General features: G+C 38.9%; 1 protein-coding gene across 1 annotated transcript in view; it reads right to left on the minus strand.

Moving 5' to 3' along the window:
- Positions 1-7,850: 7,850 nt before the first annotated feature.
- siah2l (seven in absentia homolog 2 (Drosophila)-like) overlaps positions 7,851-18,484 on the minus strand; it is a 69,322-nt gene continuing 58,688 nt past the window's right edge. Inside the window, exon 2 of the mRNA XM_041195863.1 lies at positions 7,851-12,842. Coding sequence (XP_041051797.1) covers positions 12,291-12,842 — 552 coding nt within the window. The 3' untranslated portion in view covers positions 7,851-12,290. The remainder of the gene's footprint in view (positions 12,843-18,484) is intronic.

The following is an 18,484-nucleotide window of genomic DNA, read 5'->3' on the forward strand; positions in this document are numbered from 1 at the left end:
ACAGTTAAAGATAGAAAAGTGCAATATTACTCAGAATACTACAGGAACGTTTTTTATCTTAAGGGTTTGAGATTCATTTAATGAGCAAGGAAAAAATAAAGCAAGTAAAATTATATCAACTTTCATTTTCCTCGAAATATGAATTCAGAGGGGAAAAGTGATAATGACAAAATGCAAATTAATTTTCTGTTCACTAAAGATGGCAAATAATCACTCCTGAATCAGATATTGTAGATGTCTAGTATGCAGATAAAGTGCATCTGTTACTGAATGCTTGTTACCTGCTGAAAATCTGGAGCAGTGAGAGGCGTAACAACATTATTAGTTTATCAAGTATTATACCAAGCTCAGAATTTTAGCATGGCATTTTAGTAATGTAAATTCACAAGGCCAATATCATGCAAACTCATCCATTCAAGGGAATTAATCCGACATGACTCAAACTTTTAAAAACAGTATTTGAATACCTAGGTTTTAATTAAATATTTTCTTTGAAGTAAGTAATGTAGAATTTAAAAAATAAACGGCAATCGAGGGTAAAGGCAGAAATCATAATTCTGCAGCTGTTTTTATTAAGATCGGTATATATCAATTTGACCTTTTGTTTTGCTCACTTGGCTTTAAAACAAGGACTTAGATGTGGCAATCTGTTAACACTCCCTTTGCGAAGCAGTTAATTATTCATTTCATTATTATCCTTCAAGCTGCTTTATGGTACAGAATGACATATAATCACCACTTTCATTATGATGAGGTCAGAGGCCCAAAGTCTGGGGATGCTTGGACTATTTAACCAGGGGTTTGCTCAAAAGTAGCGCTGCCAAATTTAACCTCACCAAGTGTTAGCCTTGACTCAGCGGTGAAACTCATGACCGAGGCAGAAGATTGTGGGTTCAAGCCTCACTCTAGTCTTCAGCACAATATTGAATCAGCGGAACATTGAGCAAGTGCTGCACTCAGAATCGTGGAAATTTACAGCACATCATAAGGCCATTTGGCCCATTGTGTCTATACTGCCTCTTTGAAAGAGCAGTCATCCTTATTGCTTAGGAGTTGAGGCCACAATCAAATCAGCCATGATCTTATTGAATAGTGGTGCAAGCTCAAGGGGCTGAATGGCCTACTCCTCTTCCTAATTCTTGTGTTCTTGTAGTCTCACAGCCTTGCTTTTTGTCCTTAACTCTAAAATTCCTCATCCTCAAGTACCTGTCCAACTCCCTTTTAAATTTACCAAATTAGCTTCCACTATCTTTTCAGGTAGAGCATTCCAGATCCCAACAACAGAGTGAAAAAAATATTCTCATTTGCTCATAGATCTTTTGTCAGTGATTTTCCACTGTTAGAGCTTTTGTCTTATTCATAAGACATTAAACCAAGGCTCTGTTTACCCTCTCAGGTGGATGCAAATAACCCCAGGAAGAGCAGAGGTGTTCAATAGCCCTGGTCGACATTACTAAAAACAAAGCATTTGGTTGTTTATCACATTACTGCTTGTGGGACCTTGGTGTGTGCAAATTGACTGTCATGCTGTCATGAAGCTATTAACGTATATAATATTTTGGAAAATATTTTTCTTTTAAAATAGAGGTTTAGTCGAGAGTGTGTCTTAATTGAATTAAAACCAGTTAGTCTGGGTGCTTTAATAAAAACAAAAAAGTTTTGTCGAAGGGTCATGAGGACTCGAAACGTCAACTCTTTTCTTCTCCGCCGATGCTGCCAGACCTGCTGAGTTTTTCCAGGTAATTCTGTTTTTGTTTTAGTCTGGGTGCTTTGTTGTGTATTAGTTTTGATATGTAAGAGTGTGCATTTGCATTTTTTGAATAGAGCATTCAAGAAGTGGGGTGAAAACTGACGCCTTTCTAGCAGCTACCAAGCAATATGTTTATATTACTAATAAAATTGGTACTGTGAAAGGGGTTTCATTGTTAAAAAGTGAAGTTCAGAGAGGCTGGTGAGACAATGAGAATTTGAATTCAATCAGTGGTGATAAGTATAACTTCAGCAGTTTTCGGGTATGCAGAGCAGAGGCAATGTGAGATCAAAAGGCAGCTGTAAGCCTCCAACTGGTCCAACTGGCTCCACAGTGAAAATAACCTCATTTTGAATTTGTAAGGTGAAAATGCTTTGTCTGGTGTCTGGTTAAGTCTATGGGTTGCTGTTGCCTTAATGGAGATTAGTTTGGGAATTTGTTAAAGGTTATGATAGTAGTAATTTGTAGCCATGTGTACATTTATTTTAACCTGCGTAAATTTTAAAAATGTTTCATTTAGTTTAATGTAAAACCTTGAGAACTGGTGGCCTCATCCCTGAATTTACATTGCATCTCAAACATAACACTTAAAATCAAAGGTTATGACAGTTGTTTAAAGTTTCCCTCTGGGATTTTAAAAATAATTCTGCTTTACCAATTGCAACGGTCATAACACATGCTTCCCTATGCTATATTAGTGAGAAAAGGTCTTAGTCCAAAGAATTAAGATGTAAAATCAATTTGGATGGAGCTAAGAAACAAGCGGCAGCAAACATTGGTCGGACTTGCTTATAAACCACCAAACTGTAATGGTAATGTTGGGCACAGTATAAATCAGGAAATTAGAGCTGCATATAACTGGGTAATACAGTAATAATGGGCGACTTCAATTTATATATAGACTGGATAAACCTAAATAGCACTAATGCTGTGGAGGATGCATTCCTGGAGTGTTTACAAGAAGGGTTTCTGGAGCAGTACATTGAAGAACCAACTAGGTATCAGACTATTTTAGATTTAGTATTATGTAATGAGAAAGGGCTAATTAATAGCCTTGCTGAAAAGGAGCATTTGGGAAACAGTGACTATATGATAGTTTTACATTAAGTTTGAAAGTGATAATAGTTCATTCTAAACTAGGGTCATAAATCTAAACAAAGAAAACTATGAAGATATGAGGGGCAAGTTGGCTATGATGGATTGGGAAAATACGCTAAAAGATTTGACTATAGGCAGTCAATGGCTAGTATTTAAAGAAGGATTACATGGTCCACAAAAACTATACATTCCTCTAAGACATGAAAACCCAACAGGAAAGGTGAATTAACCGTGACTAACAAAAGAAGTTAAAGATTGCATAGATCAAAGGAGGTGGCTTATAAGTTTGCCGGAAAAAGTGGTAGGTCTGAGGGCTGGGAGCAATTTAGAATCCAGCAAAGGAGGACCAAGAAACTGATAAAAGGAAAAGAGAAAATGAATGCAAGCTAGCATGAAACATAAAGGTGGACTGTAAAAGCTTTTTTCAGATATGTAAAAAGGAAACAATTAGCAAGGACATATGTGAGACACTCAGCTCCTGCCCTCATTAGAGCCTTAGTTCAAACATGGACAAAGGAGCTGAACTCCCGAGGTGAGAGTGACTGCCTTTGACATCAAGGCAGCATTTGACCAAGTGTACCATCAAGGAGCCCTCACAAAACTGGAGTTAATGGGAATCAGGAAAACCTTCCGCTGGTTGGAGTCATACCTAGTACAAAGGAAGATGGTTGAGGTTGTTGGAGCTCAATAATTTCAGTTCCAGGGCATCACTGCAGGAGCTCCTCAGGTAATATCCTCGGCCCAACCATCTTCAGCTGCTTCATCAATGACTTTCCTTCCATCATAAGGTTAGAAGTGGGGATGTTCACTGATGATCGCACAACATTCAGTGCCATTCGTGACTCCTCAGATACTGAAGCAGTCCATGTCCAAATGCAGCAAAACCTGGACAATATCCAGGGCTGAAAAGTGGCAAGTAACAAGAGCCAGGCAACAACCATCTCTGACAAGAGAGAATCTGTCACCACTTGACATTCAATGGCATTACCATCGCTGAATCCTCCACTATCAACATCCTGGGGGCTACCATACACCAGAAACTGAACTGGACTGGTCATATAAATACTGTGGCTACAAGAGCAAGTCAGAGGCTAGGAATCCTGCAGAGAGTAACTCACCTCCTGACTCTGCAATGCCTGTCCACCATCTACAAGCCACAAGTCAGGACTGTGATGGAATATTCTCCGCTTGCCTGGATGAGTGCAGCTCCAAAAACACTCAAGAAGCTTGACACCATCCAAGACAAAGCAGCCCGCTTGATTGGCACCACATCCACAAACATTCACTCCCTCCACCACCGACACACAGTAGCAGCAGTGTGTACCATCTACAAGATGCACTGCAGGAACTCACTAAGGCTCCTTATTTAGCACTTTCCAAACCATGAGCTCTACCATCTAGAAGGACAAGGGCAGCAGATACATGGGAACACCACCACCTGGAATCTCCCCTCCAAGACACTCACCATGCTGATTTGGAAATATATCGCCATTCCTTCATTGTCACTGAATCAAAATCCTAGAACTCCCTCCCTAACAGCACTGTGGGTGTACCTATACGACATGGACTGCAGCAGTTCAAAAAGGCAGATCACCACCACCTTTTCAAGGGCAATTAGAGATGGTTAATGAATGCTGGCCCAGCCAGCAATGCCCACAGCCCATGAATGAAGTTTTAAAAATTATAGGCAGAGGCAGAAGAATTTATTAGGGAGAATAAGGAAATGGCAGAAAAAACTAAACAATTACTGTGTGTCTCTCTTCACTGAGGAAGGTACAGAAAATCACATAGAAACTCTTGGGAAGCAACAGGGGCTTGTGAAAATGAGGAACTGAATGAAATTAGTAGTAATAAAGAGGTAGCACTCAAAAAATTAATTGGATTGAAGGTTGATAATTCCCCTGGACAAAATGAGATATATCACAGGTTTTTGAAGGAGGTGGCTACAGGAATAGTGGATGCATTTTTCAAAATTCTATAGATTTTGGAAAGGCTCCTGCAGACTGGAATGTAGCAAATGTAACCCCACTATTTAAGAAGGGAGGGGGAGAAAATGAGAGCTACAGACCTGTTAGTTTGACATCAGTAGCAGGGAAAATGTTAGAATCTATTTGATATCTAGACATTTAGAAAATTATGTTTGTGCAGAGTGAACATGAATATATAAAAAGGAAATCATGTTTGACATACCCATTAAGAGTTTTTTTTGAGGATGTTAGCATAAAGGTGAACCGGTGGATGTGGCGAATTTAAATTTTCAGAAGGCTTTTGATAAGGTCCCACATGGAGTTAGTAAACAAAATTACATTACATGGAATGGAGGTAATATACTGGTTTGAATTGAGAATTGGTTAACAGGTGGAAAATGGAGGGTAAGAATAAATGGGTCATTTTCAGGATGGCAGGCCGTTACTAGTGGGGTACCGCAAGGATCAGTCCGGGGACCACAGCTGTTTATAATCTATTTAAATGACTTGGATGTGGAGACCAAATATAATATTTCCAAATTTGCAGATGACACAAAACTAGGTGGGAATGTACATTGAGGATGATGTAAGGAGGCTTCAGGGGGACTTAGACAGGCTAAGTGTGTGGGCAAGCACACGGCAGATGGAATATAATGTGAATAAAGTGTGAAGTTATCCACTTTGGTAGAAAAAGCACAAAGGCAGAGTATTTCATAAACAGTGGGAGTTTGGGAAGTGTTGATATCCAAAGGGACCTGAGTGTCCTTGTTCATGAGTCACTAAACTAGCAGGCAGGTGCAGCAAGCAGTTAGGAAAGCAAATTGTATGTTGGCCTTCATCACAAGGGGATTTGAGTACAGGAGTAAAAATGTCTTGCGGCAATTGTATGGAGCCTTGGTGAAGGTGCACCCTGGAGAATTGTGTAGAGTTTTGGGTCTCCTTATTGAAGGATTTACTTGCCTTAGAGAGAGTGCAACGGAAGTTCACCAGACTAATCCCTGGGATGGTAGGATTGTCATATGAGGAGAAATTGAGGTCACTTGGCCTGTATTCTGTAGAGTTTTGAAGAATGAGAGGTGATCTCAAATGAAACTTACAAAATTTTTACAGGGCGCGACAGGGTATATTTGGATAGGATGTTTCCCCTGGCTGGTGAGTCTAAAACCAGGGGACAGAGTCTCACAATAAGGGGCAGATAATGTAAGACCGAAACGAGGAGGAATTTCTTCACTCAGGGGATGGCGAATCTTTGGAATTCTCTACCAAAAAGAACTGTGGAAGTTCAATAACTCCACATGTTTACGACAGAAATCAATAGATTTCTGGATGCTTTTGGCATCAAGGAATATGGGGATAGCATAGGAAAGTGACATTTAGGTAGATGATCAGCCATGATCAAACTGAATGGTGGAGCAGGCTCAATGAGCCAAATGCCCTACTCCTTTTCCTATGTTCATAAGTGTAGCATTCTTCAAACTGCTTCACTGGCTGCGAAGGGATATTGGATGTCCAAGTAGGAAGGATCAGGAAACAGGAAGGGTTTCAACTTCAGCACCAGTAGCTCTTGTACGTAGTAAGCAGATGTTTCTCCCAGGTTGCTAGTAGCTGTGCGAGATCAAGCTTCTATTCTGGGAGAATCACTGTCAACCCAAGGCAGTTGGCAACCATGGCAGAACATGGACTCTGTACTGCTCATTGATTGTCATTTTCTTGAGCTTAACTAGAGTAAAGATCGAGGCTCTGACCTCTCAGGAATTGTTTATACATTATCACAGCACCCACATTTTCTCCTCCAGAAATGCTTCTCTTCATTCACAACTATGAATATCCCCAGTGTGAACACAATGACAAAACAATGTTATTTTGGGCACTTTTCCTTTGCAATGGAGGTACGCACTACCCAGTTTGCTCAGTGTGGAGGAATTCACTCTATCAAAAGTGTTTGGAAGGGAAAAAACACTTGCAAATGGTGCCTTTCACAATCTTGGGATGTCCCAATGTGTTTTACACCCAATGAAGTGCTTCTAAATTATAGTCACTGCAGCAACATAGGAAATGCAACAGCTATTTGTGCACAGCAAGCTCCCACAAACAGCACTGTAATACTGACCAGATAATGCTTTTAATGAAGAGCAAAATACTTCAGATTCTGGACATCTGAAATAAAAACAAAGCCAGTTTGGCAACATCTGTGGAGGTAGGAGCAGACTTAGAGTTTCAGATCTGTTTCTCCATAATAGCTGTCAGATGTGCTGACTGTTTCCAGCATTTAATGTTGAGGAATGAATACAGTACAGTAGAGGATAATACTTTTATTCCTGAACCTTTTTGCAATATCAGTGATTTAAAATCCTGACATTACTCCAGTATTTATGATGTTTCATGCAGATTCCATCAAAGGTCAACATTTTTCTTTTCTTTATAGATGCTGCCCACCTTAAGTGTTTCCACCTTTTTTATTTTGTTTCAAGATTTCCAGAGTCTTATTTTTATTTATTTAATAGCCATACTGTTAGCCTTGGTTTTTGGGTTTCCTGTGCCAGGTAATCTGCAATGGATCCACTCGCCCCAGCATAACCACAGTAACTAATGTAGCTGACCATGAAAATGTCAAATATGAAAATGTTTTTGAAATATATATCTATGAATCTTGACTGCAAATAGTCAGATATTTTACAATCATAACATGCCCTATATCCTGTCTCATCAATAACTGCACTTGCTATGCAGGGGTCTCTGAACAGCAACCAAGAGGAGGCAAATTATTCACTTTTTCTTTCCAGATGCATCAATGCAAACTGTAGCTCTCCTACCGGAACTTAAAAAAAATTAAAGGATGCAAGCTGGGGCCAATCTGACTTATATGGCTCAGATACTATGTGGATAAATGTGCTGAGCCATCAGTGAGCTGTCCCACACCAATTTCAATATCTCAAAATGTCAACATAGAGGAAAAGTGAATATTCTCAGCTAGAAACAGACTTTTTTAAAAATTACTTATTGGTAACAATGAATAAATATAAACACATGTAATATCATTGTAAATTGTTTTAATTAATTTATTGCAATTTGGATACAGAGCAAATAAAGAAATGTTATTTTATACTAGTACAGAACAGTTTTCCTGATTAAAAAGAGTGGTCACTTCAAAACTAAAGTTTTACTGTGTTTTAACAGCCATTCATGATAAGAATTAAGCAACTTTTTAAACAGAGAACTATTTGTTCTTTCAGTACAACAAAACATACATAAAAAGAAAACAGCACAGAAACACAAATATATAAAACAAAACAGAAAAATCTTGTACAATACAAATGTTAACACCTGCTCAACAGGAAATCCACAGTATCCAAATTTGAATTCAAAAATGCACATTAGCATAATTACCAAAAGTAATTTTTAAAAAAAACTCATACAGTATAAACTACCATGTTTGACAAAATTCAAAGCAACAGTTACCCTGTTGGGTTTTTATTTAATTAAATTTATTCAATGTACTGCTGCAACAGAGTATAAAACATGACTGTACTAAGCACATTCTTATTTCTATGCTTTAACTCTGGTTAAGCCCAGCTTTAATTTTTTAAAATGGCTGAACTCTGTAGGTCACCCATAAGTCTCAAAATGTTAGTACATCAAAACTTAGCACTGATTAACCAACTGTTCTCATGGATCAAGAAATAGGCTGCATTTACTAGCGGGCACCATTTATATTCTGCTTTAGTGAGGAAGATTAATTAAAAGATATAATAGATCCACTCATATCTTGGCTGGATTCTTCTTGATCAGTGCCTGGAAGGGTAGATTTACTTAACTTTACAAGGACACCATTCTTTAAATGAAGGTGCATTTCAAGTATCGAGTCAAGTTAAACCATACAACTGGTGTTGGGGGTGATGGGGGGGAGGGGGCGTAATCAGAGGGAATTCTGTCTGAAAGACTTTTTAGCCTGAACACACTTGCCCTTCTCATATTGTTCTTAGAAATCGGTCTTCTTGATTAGGTCGCCACTAAAGATGACATATCACTAGATTAAACCATAATGTGCTATTTGGAAACATGACAAATGGACAGATGAAGGAATAGGATAAACATCCCTTTGATTACACTGAAAAGGAATCTACAGGTCAGGTAACAAACTGCAGTAACATTTTAATTAAATTTCAATTAGTCCTAAAAATTTGAAAATTCACAAGAGGAGTGGATTTTTTAAAAATGTATTAAAAGCAGTTTATTGAAACTGCTGGAAAATATCCATTAAAAAATTATAACCTGTACAGGTTGCCACTTTTCAAAACTACATAGAGAAAAACATATCCTGAAAGTGAAGAGAGAAATTCACATTATGCGGTGCCAAGGGAAGGATCATAAATAGTGTATTTTCAATCAAAAAAAATCTTACAGTATCATTTTAAAAAGTCTCTCAGATCATATCTCAGAAAGGGTAGAGAATAGACCAGGTATGATGCAGAATATCTCTAAGATAATGCAGTTTTGCCAATATATTTAAGAAACAGAACCTGAAGGTATATGAATTGTTGCTAGTTGCCTGGAGATATCTCACAGCAACAACTGCCTTAAACAAGCCCAGGCAGAAAGTACTGCACAGACTGTTCTTTGATGATTATACCTTCTTCACCACCACATTATCCTATCTATCCAGTCTTCAACTATGGATCTAATCTTGCCCTTTGCAAACTCCCGCTTCAAACTGGTAAATCGCTAAAGCATTATTCAAAGAGGAGACTGCCACAATTGTTGAAAAGGCTACACTGCTTTGAATTTTGCTGGTTTCTGTTTGTAGACTGCTGCCAAAACAACATGCTTAGGTCTTCCCTGAAAGTGAATTCCCAAACCCTGAAGGAGGAATGGTAGAATAAATAGACATAACACAAAGTAACAGAGTACTTTTAAGAGTACATGGAGTTAAAACTTACTAACAATAAATTGCCCTTTTTGGACCTTATAGTCTGTCAATACTTGGGCAGCTGCACGAGTCTCAATGCAGACATCAGAACTGTGCCTGGGGAAGCAGGTCCATCATTATTAATAAGGCGATGGAAATTTGTTCCTGCCGGATGTGTGGAATCTATGCAAACGATATATGTATATGGCAATCAGCAGGAAAGTTGAGATTGAAGATGAACCGTGATCTTACTAAATGGTGGAGCATATTTGCAGGGCTGTGTTGCCTACTCCTATTTCTTAGGTTAAGATCAATCTGGTCATTAAAATGAGTTAAATACAGGTGCTTCTGGGCATGCTTACGCATCGTTCATTTGGAGAAAAATCTCGCAACAGTCCAAATTTAAGCACTTGTCATTTAGTTAAAAAGCCATACATCATTTCCTAATAGCTAACCGAAAACAGACATTTAAGTTACCAATCCTTTGCTTGGTCTCCACACAAGGTAGGTATGCTGTTTAGTTTTCAACAGGAGTGTTTTCAATATTCCAAGCTATCACAGTGCAAGGGATAGCAAAGCCTCAGTGGTTTACTTCAATGATACAAAATACCACGAGACTTATTTGGACCAAAATGCCTTACATTTCACATTTTAATAATATTTTCTCTTTAGTTCATATGCTGTGTGAGGGATTTGCTAGTTTGAGTTCCAACCTGGAATAAATCCAAAGTATTAGAAAAAAGGCTCAACTGTTCAAAGCCAATTGTGATAGGCAGTGCTACAGAAATTTTCTCCAAATGAAGACAGACACTAGACTCATCGAAATTCCTTGGACGGGAGATGCTAGGTTCATCATCAGATCCACTTGGTCATTATAGAGCAAGGAAACTACTATTTTAAAAATCTAAATGCTGTTCTAGAAGAGTAGGCATCCCTATATCTTGAAATGTATAAAAACAAACAAATCTGCACTTCCTTTTAAATCGGATTCAAGAATTTTCTGAAACCTGTGATGGTCTATGGATAGCAACAGGTATATATGGAAAGCAAAGTAACTGGGTCCACTATCAATGAAAACTGCACCCATAGTGATTCAAAGAGGTTGGTCCATAAGCCTTTTAATAATTTGCAAGAGTTAGGAAAGCACAACTATGTGTGGTAGAAAGGAATACAGAGGAAGAGAGCAAGGAGGAAGATGAGAGCTAATAAAACAAGCTGAGGTCATGTGTGTTCCAGATTGAAAGTCTCAAAATTATATATCATCCCATTGGATGTAGTATATTATGAAAAGTTGTTTTTATCTCCTTTGGAGAAATGGGGTAGAGGGAGAGAGAACAGAATGATAATTTCCTTTACCACTACCCCATCCCCTTTATACATTTACAAAAATAATTGAAAATGGTCAACTACTCAGCATAATTGACTAAAGTAGATAAATCACACGTTTGAGAATTTTATCATGTCCTTGGTTCTTTAGTGTTCTGCTAGCATGTTGGTTAAATTCATATCTAACTTAAAAAAAATTTAAACATTGCTTTGCTCAATATCATTTTGAAGTCAGCAAGCTCCTTATAGCTAACAGCTGTAATTCATTAATAAATACTGACAGGCTCTACACAATTATTCTAGCATTTCAATTTTTTTTTAAATTAAGAGTTACAATTGAATCAGTGAACCTGGCTGTGCAGTTCAGCCACAAAGCTAGCCAATGTAGCCACATACACTTCATGGAGCGCAGCAACTTCTCTCGTTCAGGATACAAATAATGAACAGATTACTCAAAATGTGAGCCTGCAGTCAACATTTACACATTTGATTAGGCAATTTAATAACAAATAATTTGAATAGAACTTAATCCAATACAGGTAACTGCATACAGATATAATAGGGATTATAAAGTTTAAAAAAAACTACAGTGGATGATGCTGATGCTAGATTTATCCATGACTGCTTTAAGTATAAAGGGAACCCTCATTGCTACTCTTTGCAGCTTTGTTCCCACCTTACCTAAAAGAAAATTGCAACAAAACCCATCCGTCATGGCAACAAAAAGAATAACCTCATGCCATAGCTCTTCACCATTTTTGATCTTGGTAAATAATATTCAGATACTGTTCTCCTGAAGCATATTTAAAATAGGCACAAGCATCTACTGGCTTTGCATTTTTAAGTACTGATGTTGCGCATAATGTAGTTCCAAACATTGGACCCGTATACAAATACATCTTGAATAATTTGCCTCAAATAATTTGAACTCACATTTCACAAAGCAGAAAAAGATTTAAAAAAAAGGGTTGAATCACTTCTCATTTGTAAAACAGTTGCAACAACACGTTTGTTTTGGTGTTTTTGTTTCCATCTTCTTTTAGTCAGGCTTGGAACCACGTGCTGAGCATGCCTTCATTACATTCCATCACATGCACGCATGGAGCAGTCAAATGGGCTAGCACCAATTACACTTGCAAGGCGCTGAAAAGTATATAGAACTGCATTCTTCTGCCTATTGTATCCTCTGAATCGAAAAACATTCCATTGTTACGAGTATACTGCTGTATTATAACAATGCAATTCAGCACATTGAGATCGTAACATTAATACCCAGGTTCCCATGATCTGCAAAAAGATGAGCTATGGAGGTATCAAAGACTAAGCAATCGCTATTCATAATTGCTGCTGCAACACCATCATGGATAGACCTTGGAGTGGCCTCCCATGTGAGGCGTCTGCGGTTTCCATTCAGTTCTAATCTGTAGGCAAAATTTTCAGCTTGCTTACGTGTGCCTATAAGAAGAACAATAGCAAAGAATTGCTGGTGGCCTTCGTACTTCTCTTGTTTCTCAAGCACTAGCATGAAGTGGTGACCAAAGCAGGACTGCATCATAACCCAATCCACGGCACCAGGAAGGTTGATGTCAGTTGCCAGAAATACTATGTCCTCCCCTTGCAGAGTTGTAATGCTTTTGTGCGTATGCATGAGGTGAGGCATGACTGCCTCCAACGATCCTTGCCACTTGCAGGATGCTCCTGGGCAAGGGCACATGTATGGGCGAAATTCACACACCTCTTCATGTTCCGGCTTTTCCGTGTGGTGCAACGACAAGAGGCAGCCAGCCGAAGCGTACTACATTTGGGGGTGGTGGGGGAGAAAGAGATGAGGAAGGGGAGAAAAAAATCTCAATTAGTATAACAAATACATTTAAATGATACACTACAGAAAACCATAAAACCTACAATCCTTGTACAAATTTCGGTATTCAACTCCATGCTTTCAAGTCTTATATGGTAGAAATGAAGTAAGATATGCATTTTAGTAAAGTCCAATATTCAATGTATATGACATACTCATATCTTTAACATGGTCAATTAAGTGAGGGATTGAATACTAAGGGAAAGTCACACTACCATGTAGCCTAACTATTGATACGGGTACAGTCTCAATCTACATTCAAACACTTTGGTTAAAAAAAAGCTGGAAGGCACCAAAGCTGCTTGCTGTACCCTGAAGTCTCCAATCCTTGTCATGAACCCCAAAGTGCACGGGGTCTTCATTATAGACCATCTCTCAGATGTAATTAGTATTGACAATGGAGATAGCAGAATAGCAGAAAAACGAAGCAAAAACAAAAACAACTCTTTTTTTAAATCAGGCAAAAAAGACCATGAAGGGTTGAAGGGAAGGGAAGAGCGGCTTGTAACCAGGGGGTTGTACTACATTCAAAGGACAAGGAGAAATAAAATTGCAGATGGTAATCTAATATTTTCATCTGCTAAACCTTCAAGTTTATTTGTTCAATGTTCATATACAAATGAAAATCAAAAGTAGAACAACAGTATGGATAACTGTAGGGCCTTAAAAAGGTACATAAGATAGTAAAGAAAAACGGAAATGGCAAATAAGGAATAGTGTTTTAAAATAAATTGCAGGTGGAGGTGTTCAAACCAGTACAAGATAAATTTAGTTAGGACAAATAACAGGAAGTTTATCGCACAAATTGATCAATATATAAAATTGAGCTCAAATTAAGGCAGTGGAGGAAAAAATTCTGAAGTTGTTTAAGTAACAATTAGATGGAGGAGGTGGGGAGGTTAAAATATGGGTCTTTATGAATGAATGAATGAAGAGTCAAACGGCCACCTTGTGTCCATGAGTAAAATGGCACACCTGCATTTCTAATTAAAAATATATTTTCAGTGAGAAAGGTTACAATTTCTTGAACTATGTTCATTACATATGTTATGCATAGAAAAATCACATGGTTTAGCTTTTATTTTTAAAATAATCAATATTCATAAAACAAATAGCTTGTGTGTTATTTTTCACATTCATCTTTTGTGATGAGAGATGAAATTGTGGCAACTGACAGTGAAGACAAATGTAAGTCCCTTACAGTCTGAAACAGGAGAATTTATAATAGATACAAGGATATGACAGAGCAATTGAACAACTACTTTAGCTCTGTCTTCACAGAGGAAGACAAATAACTTTCCAGAAATACTAGGGATCCAAAGGTCTAGTGAGAAGGAGAAATTGAAAAAAAATAGCATCACTTAAAAAAAAAAGCAGGGAGAAATAAATGGGACTGAAAGCCGATAAATCCGCAGGGCCTGACAATCTACATGCCAGGGTACTACAGGAGGTGGCCTTTGAAATAGTGGATGTGTTGGTTGTCATCTTCCAAAATTCCGTAGATTCTGGAACAGTCCTGGAAGATTGAAAGGTGGCAAATGTAACCCTACTATTTAACAAAGGAGGGAAAAAAAACCAGGGAACTACAGACCGGTTAGCCTAACATCAGCGGTGGGAAAAATGCTAGAGTCTATTATAAAGGACGTGATAACAGAGCACTTAAGAAAATATCAACAGGATTAGACAAAGTCAACATGGATTTATGAAAGGGAAATCATTTTTGACAACCTACTGGAGCTTTTTGCAGATGTAACTAGCAGAATTGATAAAGGAGAATCAGCTGATGTGCAGTATTTGGATTTTCAAAAAGCTTTCAATAAAGTCCCACTTGAGAGGTCAGTGTGAAAATTAAAGCACATAGGATTGGGGGTAATACACTGGCATGGGTTGAGAATTAGTTAGCAGATAGGAAATGGAGTAGGAATAAATGGGTCTTTTTCGGAATGGCAGGTAGTGACTAGTGGGGTACCGCAGGGATCAGTGCTTGGGCCCCAGCTATTCACAATACATATCAATGATTTGGATGAGGAAACAAAATATAACATTTCCAAGTTTGCCGACGACACAAAACTAGGTGGGAATGTGAGTGGTGAGGAGGATGTTAAGAAGCTTCAAGGCAATTTAGACAAGTTGAGTTAGTGGGCAAATATATGGCAGGTGCTGTATAATGTGAAGTTATCCACTTTGGCAGAAAAAACAGAATGGTTAAGTATTATTTAAATGGTGTTAGATTGGGAAATGTTGATGTACAAAAAGGACCTGGGTGTTCTTATACACTAATCCCTGAAAACAAGCATGCAGGTGCAGCAAGCAGTTAAGAAAGCAAATGGCATGTTGGCCTTCATTGCAAGAGGACTGGAGTATAGGAGCAAGGATGTCTTACTGCAGCTGTCCAGGGCCTTGGTGAGACCACACCTGGAGTATTGTGTGCAGTTTTGGTCTCCCAAGAAAGGATATACTTGGCATAGAGGGAGAGCAGCAAAATCTCACCAGACTGATTCCTGGGATGGCAGGATTGTCATATAAGGAGAAATTGAACTGACTTGGTCTGTATTCACAAGAGTTTAGAATAATGAGTGAAGATGTAATTGAAATGTATAAAATTCTGACAGGGCTGGACAGAGTGGATGCAGGAATGATGTTTCCTCTGGCTGGGGGGGTCTAGAACAAGGGGTCACAATCTCAGGATATGGGGTAGGCCATTTAGAACTGAGATGAGGAGAAACTTCTTCACTCAAGAGGGTGATGAACCTGTGGGGTTCTCTACCACAGAGGGCTCTGATAGTCAAGTCACTGAATATATTTAAGAAGGAAACAGCAAGGGGTATTGGGAGAGAGCAGTGGTACGGGGTTGAGATAGAGGATCAGCCATGATCATATTGAATGGTGGAGCAGGCTCGAAGGGTCAAATGATCTATTTTTGCTACTATTTTCCTAAGTTTCTAGCCAAACAGTGATAAGTAATGACCATCTCCAAAAAGAGCAAATCTAACCATCTCCCCACAACATTCAATGGCATCATTATTGTTGAATCCTCTGCCAGCAACATCCTGAGGGCTTATCATTGACCAGAAACCTAACTGGACTATTATATAAATGCAACTATAAAGCAGGTTAGAGGCTGGAATTCTACGCAGAGTAACTCACCTCCCAACTCCGCAGAGTCTGTCCACCAATTACAAGGCACAAGTCAGGAGTGTGATGGAATAATCTCAACTTGCCTGGATGAGTGCAGCTCCAACAACACTCAAGAAGCTCGGCTTGATTCCATCCATCACCTTTAAACATTCATTCCCTCCACCACCAATGCACAGCAGCAGCAATGTGCACTGCAGCAATTCACCAAGGCTTCTACAACAGTACCTTCCAAGCCTGTGACCTTTACCACCTAGCAGGACAAGGGCAGCAGATGCATGGGAACACCACCACCTGTAAGTTCCCTCCAAACCACATACCATCCTGACTTGGAGCTATATGACCACTCCTTGATTGTTGCTGGGTCAAAAACCTGGAACTCCTTCTGTGGGTGTACCTAGAGAATATTTTTATGAACAATGCATAACTTTAAGTTGAATTTATATATTTGTGTTAAGAAAGGTAAAATGGTTTCTGTTTCATTTAGGTTTTGTTTAGGTTTTGGGAGTCTGGATAGGCTTGTGATTAAAAGGTTTCAAGTCTTTTGGGTTTGTTTGCATATATACATTTTTAATGAGGTCTTACAACCCCTGAAGTTAAAGAGATGGGTTAAAAGGGGGTGAAAGTTCAGTGATTCTGAAAAAAAAACAAATAGCCTAGCAACAGTGAGCCAGTGACACAGACACAGAAAAGGCAGGAATTGAGAGAGGTGTGTTCAGTGTGGGGCAGAGAGAGAAGACAGAGATTTTAAGCTCTCTGAGAAGAAAAAAAACTATAAGGTTAGTTTGAGTGTCATCAAACGAATAATCACTTATAGGACTCAGTAAACTGATCAGTTTAGGAAAGATGCTACTGGAAGACTGAGTTTGAGGAACTCATTTGTTTGCTCTGCAGTTTACGAAACTGGGTTTAGAGTGCAGTTTTTGGGCGTCTCAGGGAGAGATACAAGTTGGGTGAGAAGCATCAAGTCAATGTTGAGGAATTCACCGGCAGAAAACTATTTGCAACTCTGCCAGTTTCAAGCAAGAAGCCTTTTGTGTCAAGATAGTGGTAAATCTTCATTGGTTTGTGTGTCTGTAAAGCTATTGCTAGGGTAAAGGAATAGCGGGAATTTGAATCAACATGTGTTATACTGAGATCTTTCCAAAATCTTTTTTGTCTAGTGTAATATAGTCCACTTTTCTCGTTTTAATAAATATTTTCTCTGTATTAAAAGTTTAATCGGCAAACTGCTATGAATTTGTTCAGTAACTTTCCTCCACGGTTTAAAAACATTAGGATCAATCAAGCTAGGTTTCCCTCTGGAATCTGACTTGTCCAGTATTAACAGCAGCTGGGATTGTAACAATACAGGCTGCAGCAAGCAGTACAAGAAGCTCACTCACCACTACCTTGAGAATTAGGGATGGGCAAAAATACTGGCCTTGCCAATCACTCTCCCGTCCAAAGGACAAATAAAAGAAGTGCTTTTGAAGTCTAGTCCCTTTTGCAATATAGCAAATATGGCAGCCCATTTGTGCCAAGCACAATCTAACCCTCGTAAATATGCAGTTACAGCAGAAGTCAATAATATTGAACAGGAGCAGGAACTGTGACAGGTGTTGTCAACTTTTCTCCAACGTTACTCAGGACAAACCAGGGATCCAACACAAGGCTTTTCTAAAGGAAGAATTTGCATTCATATGGTACCTTTGACAAATTCATGACATCTCAAAGTTAATTACAGGCAATGTAATAGTTGCAATGTAGTCACTGTTGAAATGCAGGAAACATGGAAGTCAGTTTGTGTAGATCAAGGTCCCACAAACAGTAATAAACTAATGGCCAGGTAATCTGTTTTACTTTATTTTTATTCATTCATGGGAAAAGAGCTTCAGTGGCTGGGCCAGCATTTATTATCCATCTCTAGTGCCCTTGAGAAGATGGTGAGCAGCTGCCTTCTTGAACCACTGCAGTCCATGTGATGTAGGTACACCCACAGTGCTGTTAGGATGAGAGTTCCAGGATTTTGACCCAGCTACAGTGAAGGGACAGCAATATATTTCCAAGTCAGGATGGTGAGTGACTTGGAGGGGAACTTCCAGGTGGTGGTGTTCCCATCTTTCTCCTGCCCTTGTCCTTCTAGATGGTAGTGGTCATGGGTTTGGAAAGAGCCTTGGTGAATTCCTGCAATGCATCTTGTAGATGGTACACACTGTGCGTCAGTGGTGGAGGGAGTGAATTTTTGTGGATGCGGTGCCAATCAAGCGGGCTGCTTTGTCCTGGACGGGGTCAAGCTTCTTGAGTGTTATGGGAGCTGACTTGTGCCTTGTAGAGGGTGGACAGGCTTTGGGGAGTCAGGAGGTAAATTACTCGTCACTCTATTCCTAGCCTCTGACCTGCTCTTGTAGCTACAGTATTTATATGGCTAGTCCAGTTCAGTTCTTAGTCAACAGTTACTG

Source organism: Carcharodon carcharias, chromosome 9, assembly GCF_017639515.1.
Source record: "Carcharodon carcharias isolate sCarCar2 chromosome 9, sCarCar2.pri, whole genome shotgun sequence".
Classification (NCBI taxonomy): Eukaryota; Metazoa; Chordata; class Chondrichthyes; order Lamniformes; family Lamnidae; genus Carcharodon; species Carcharodon carcharias.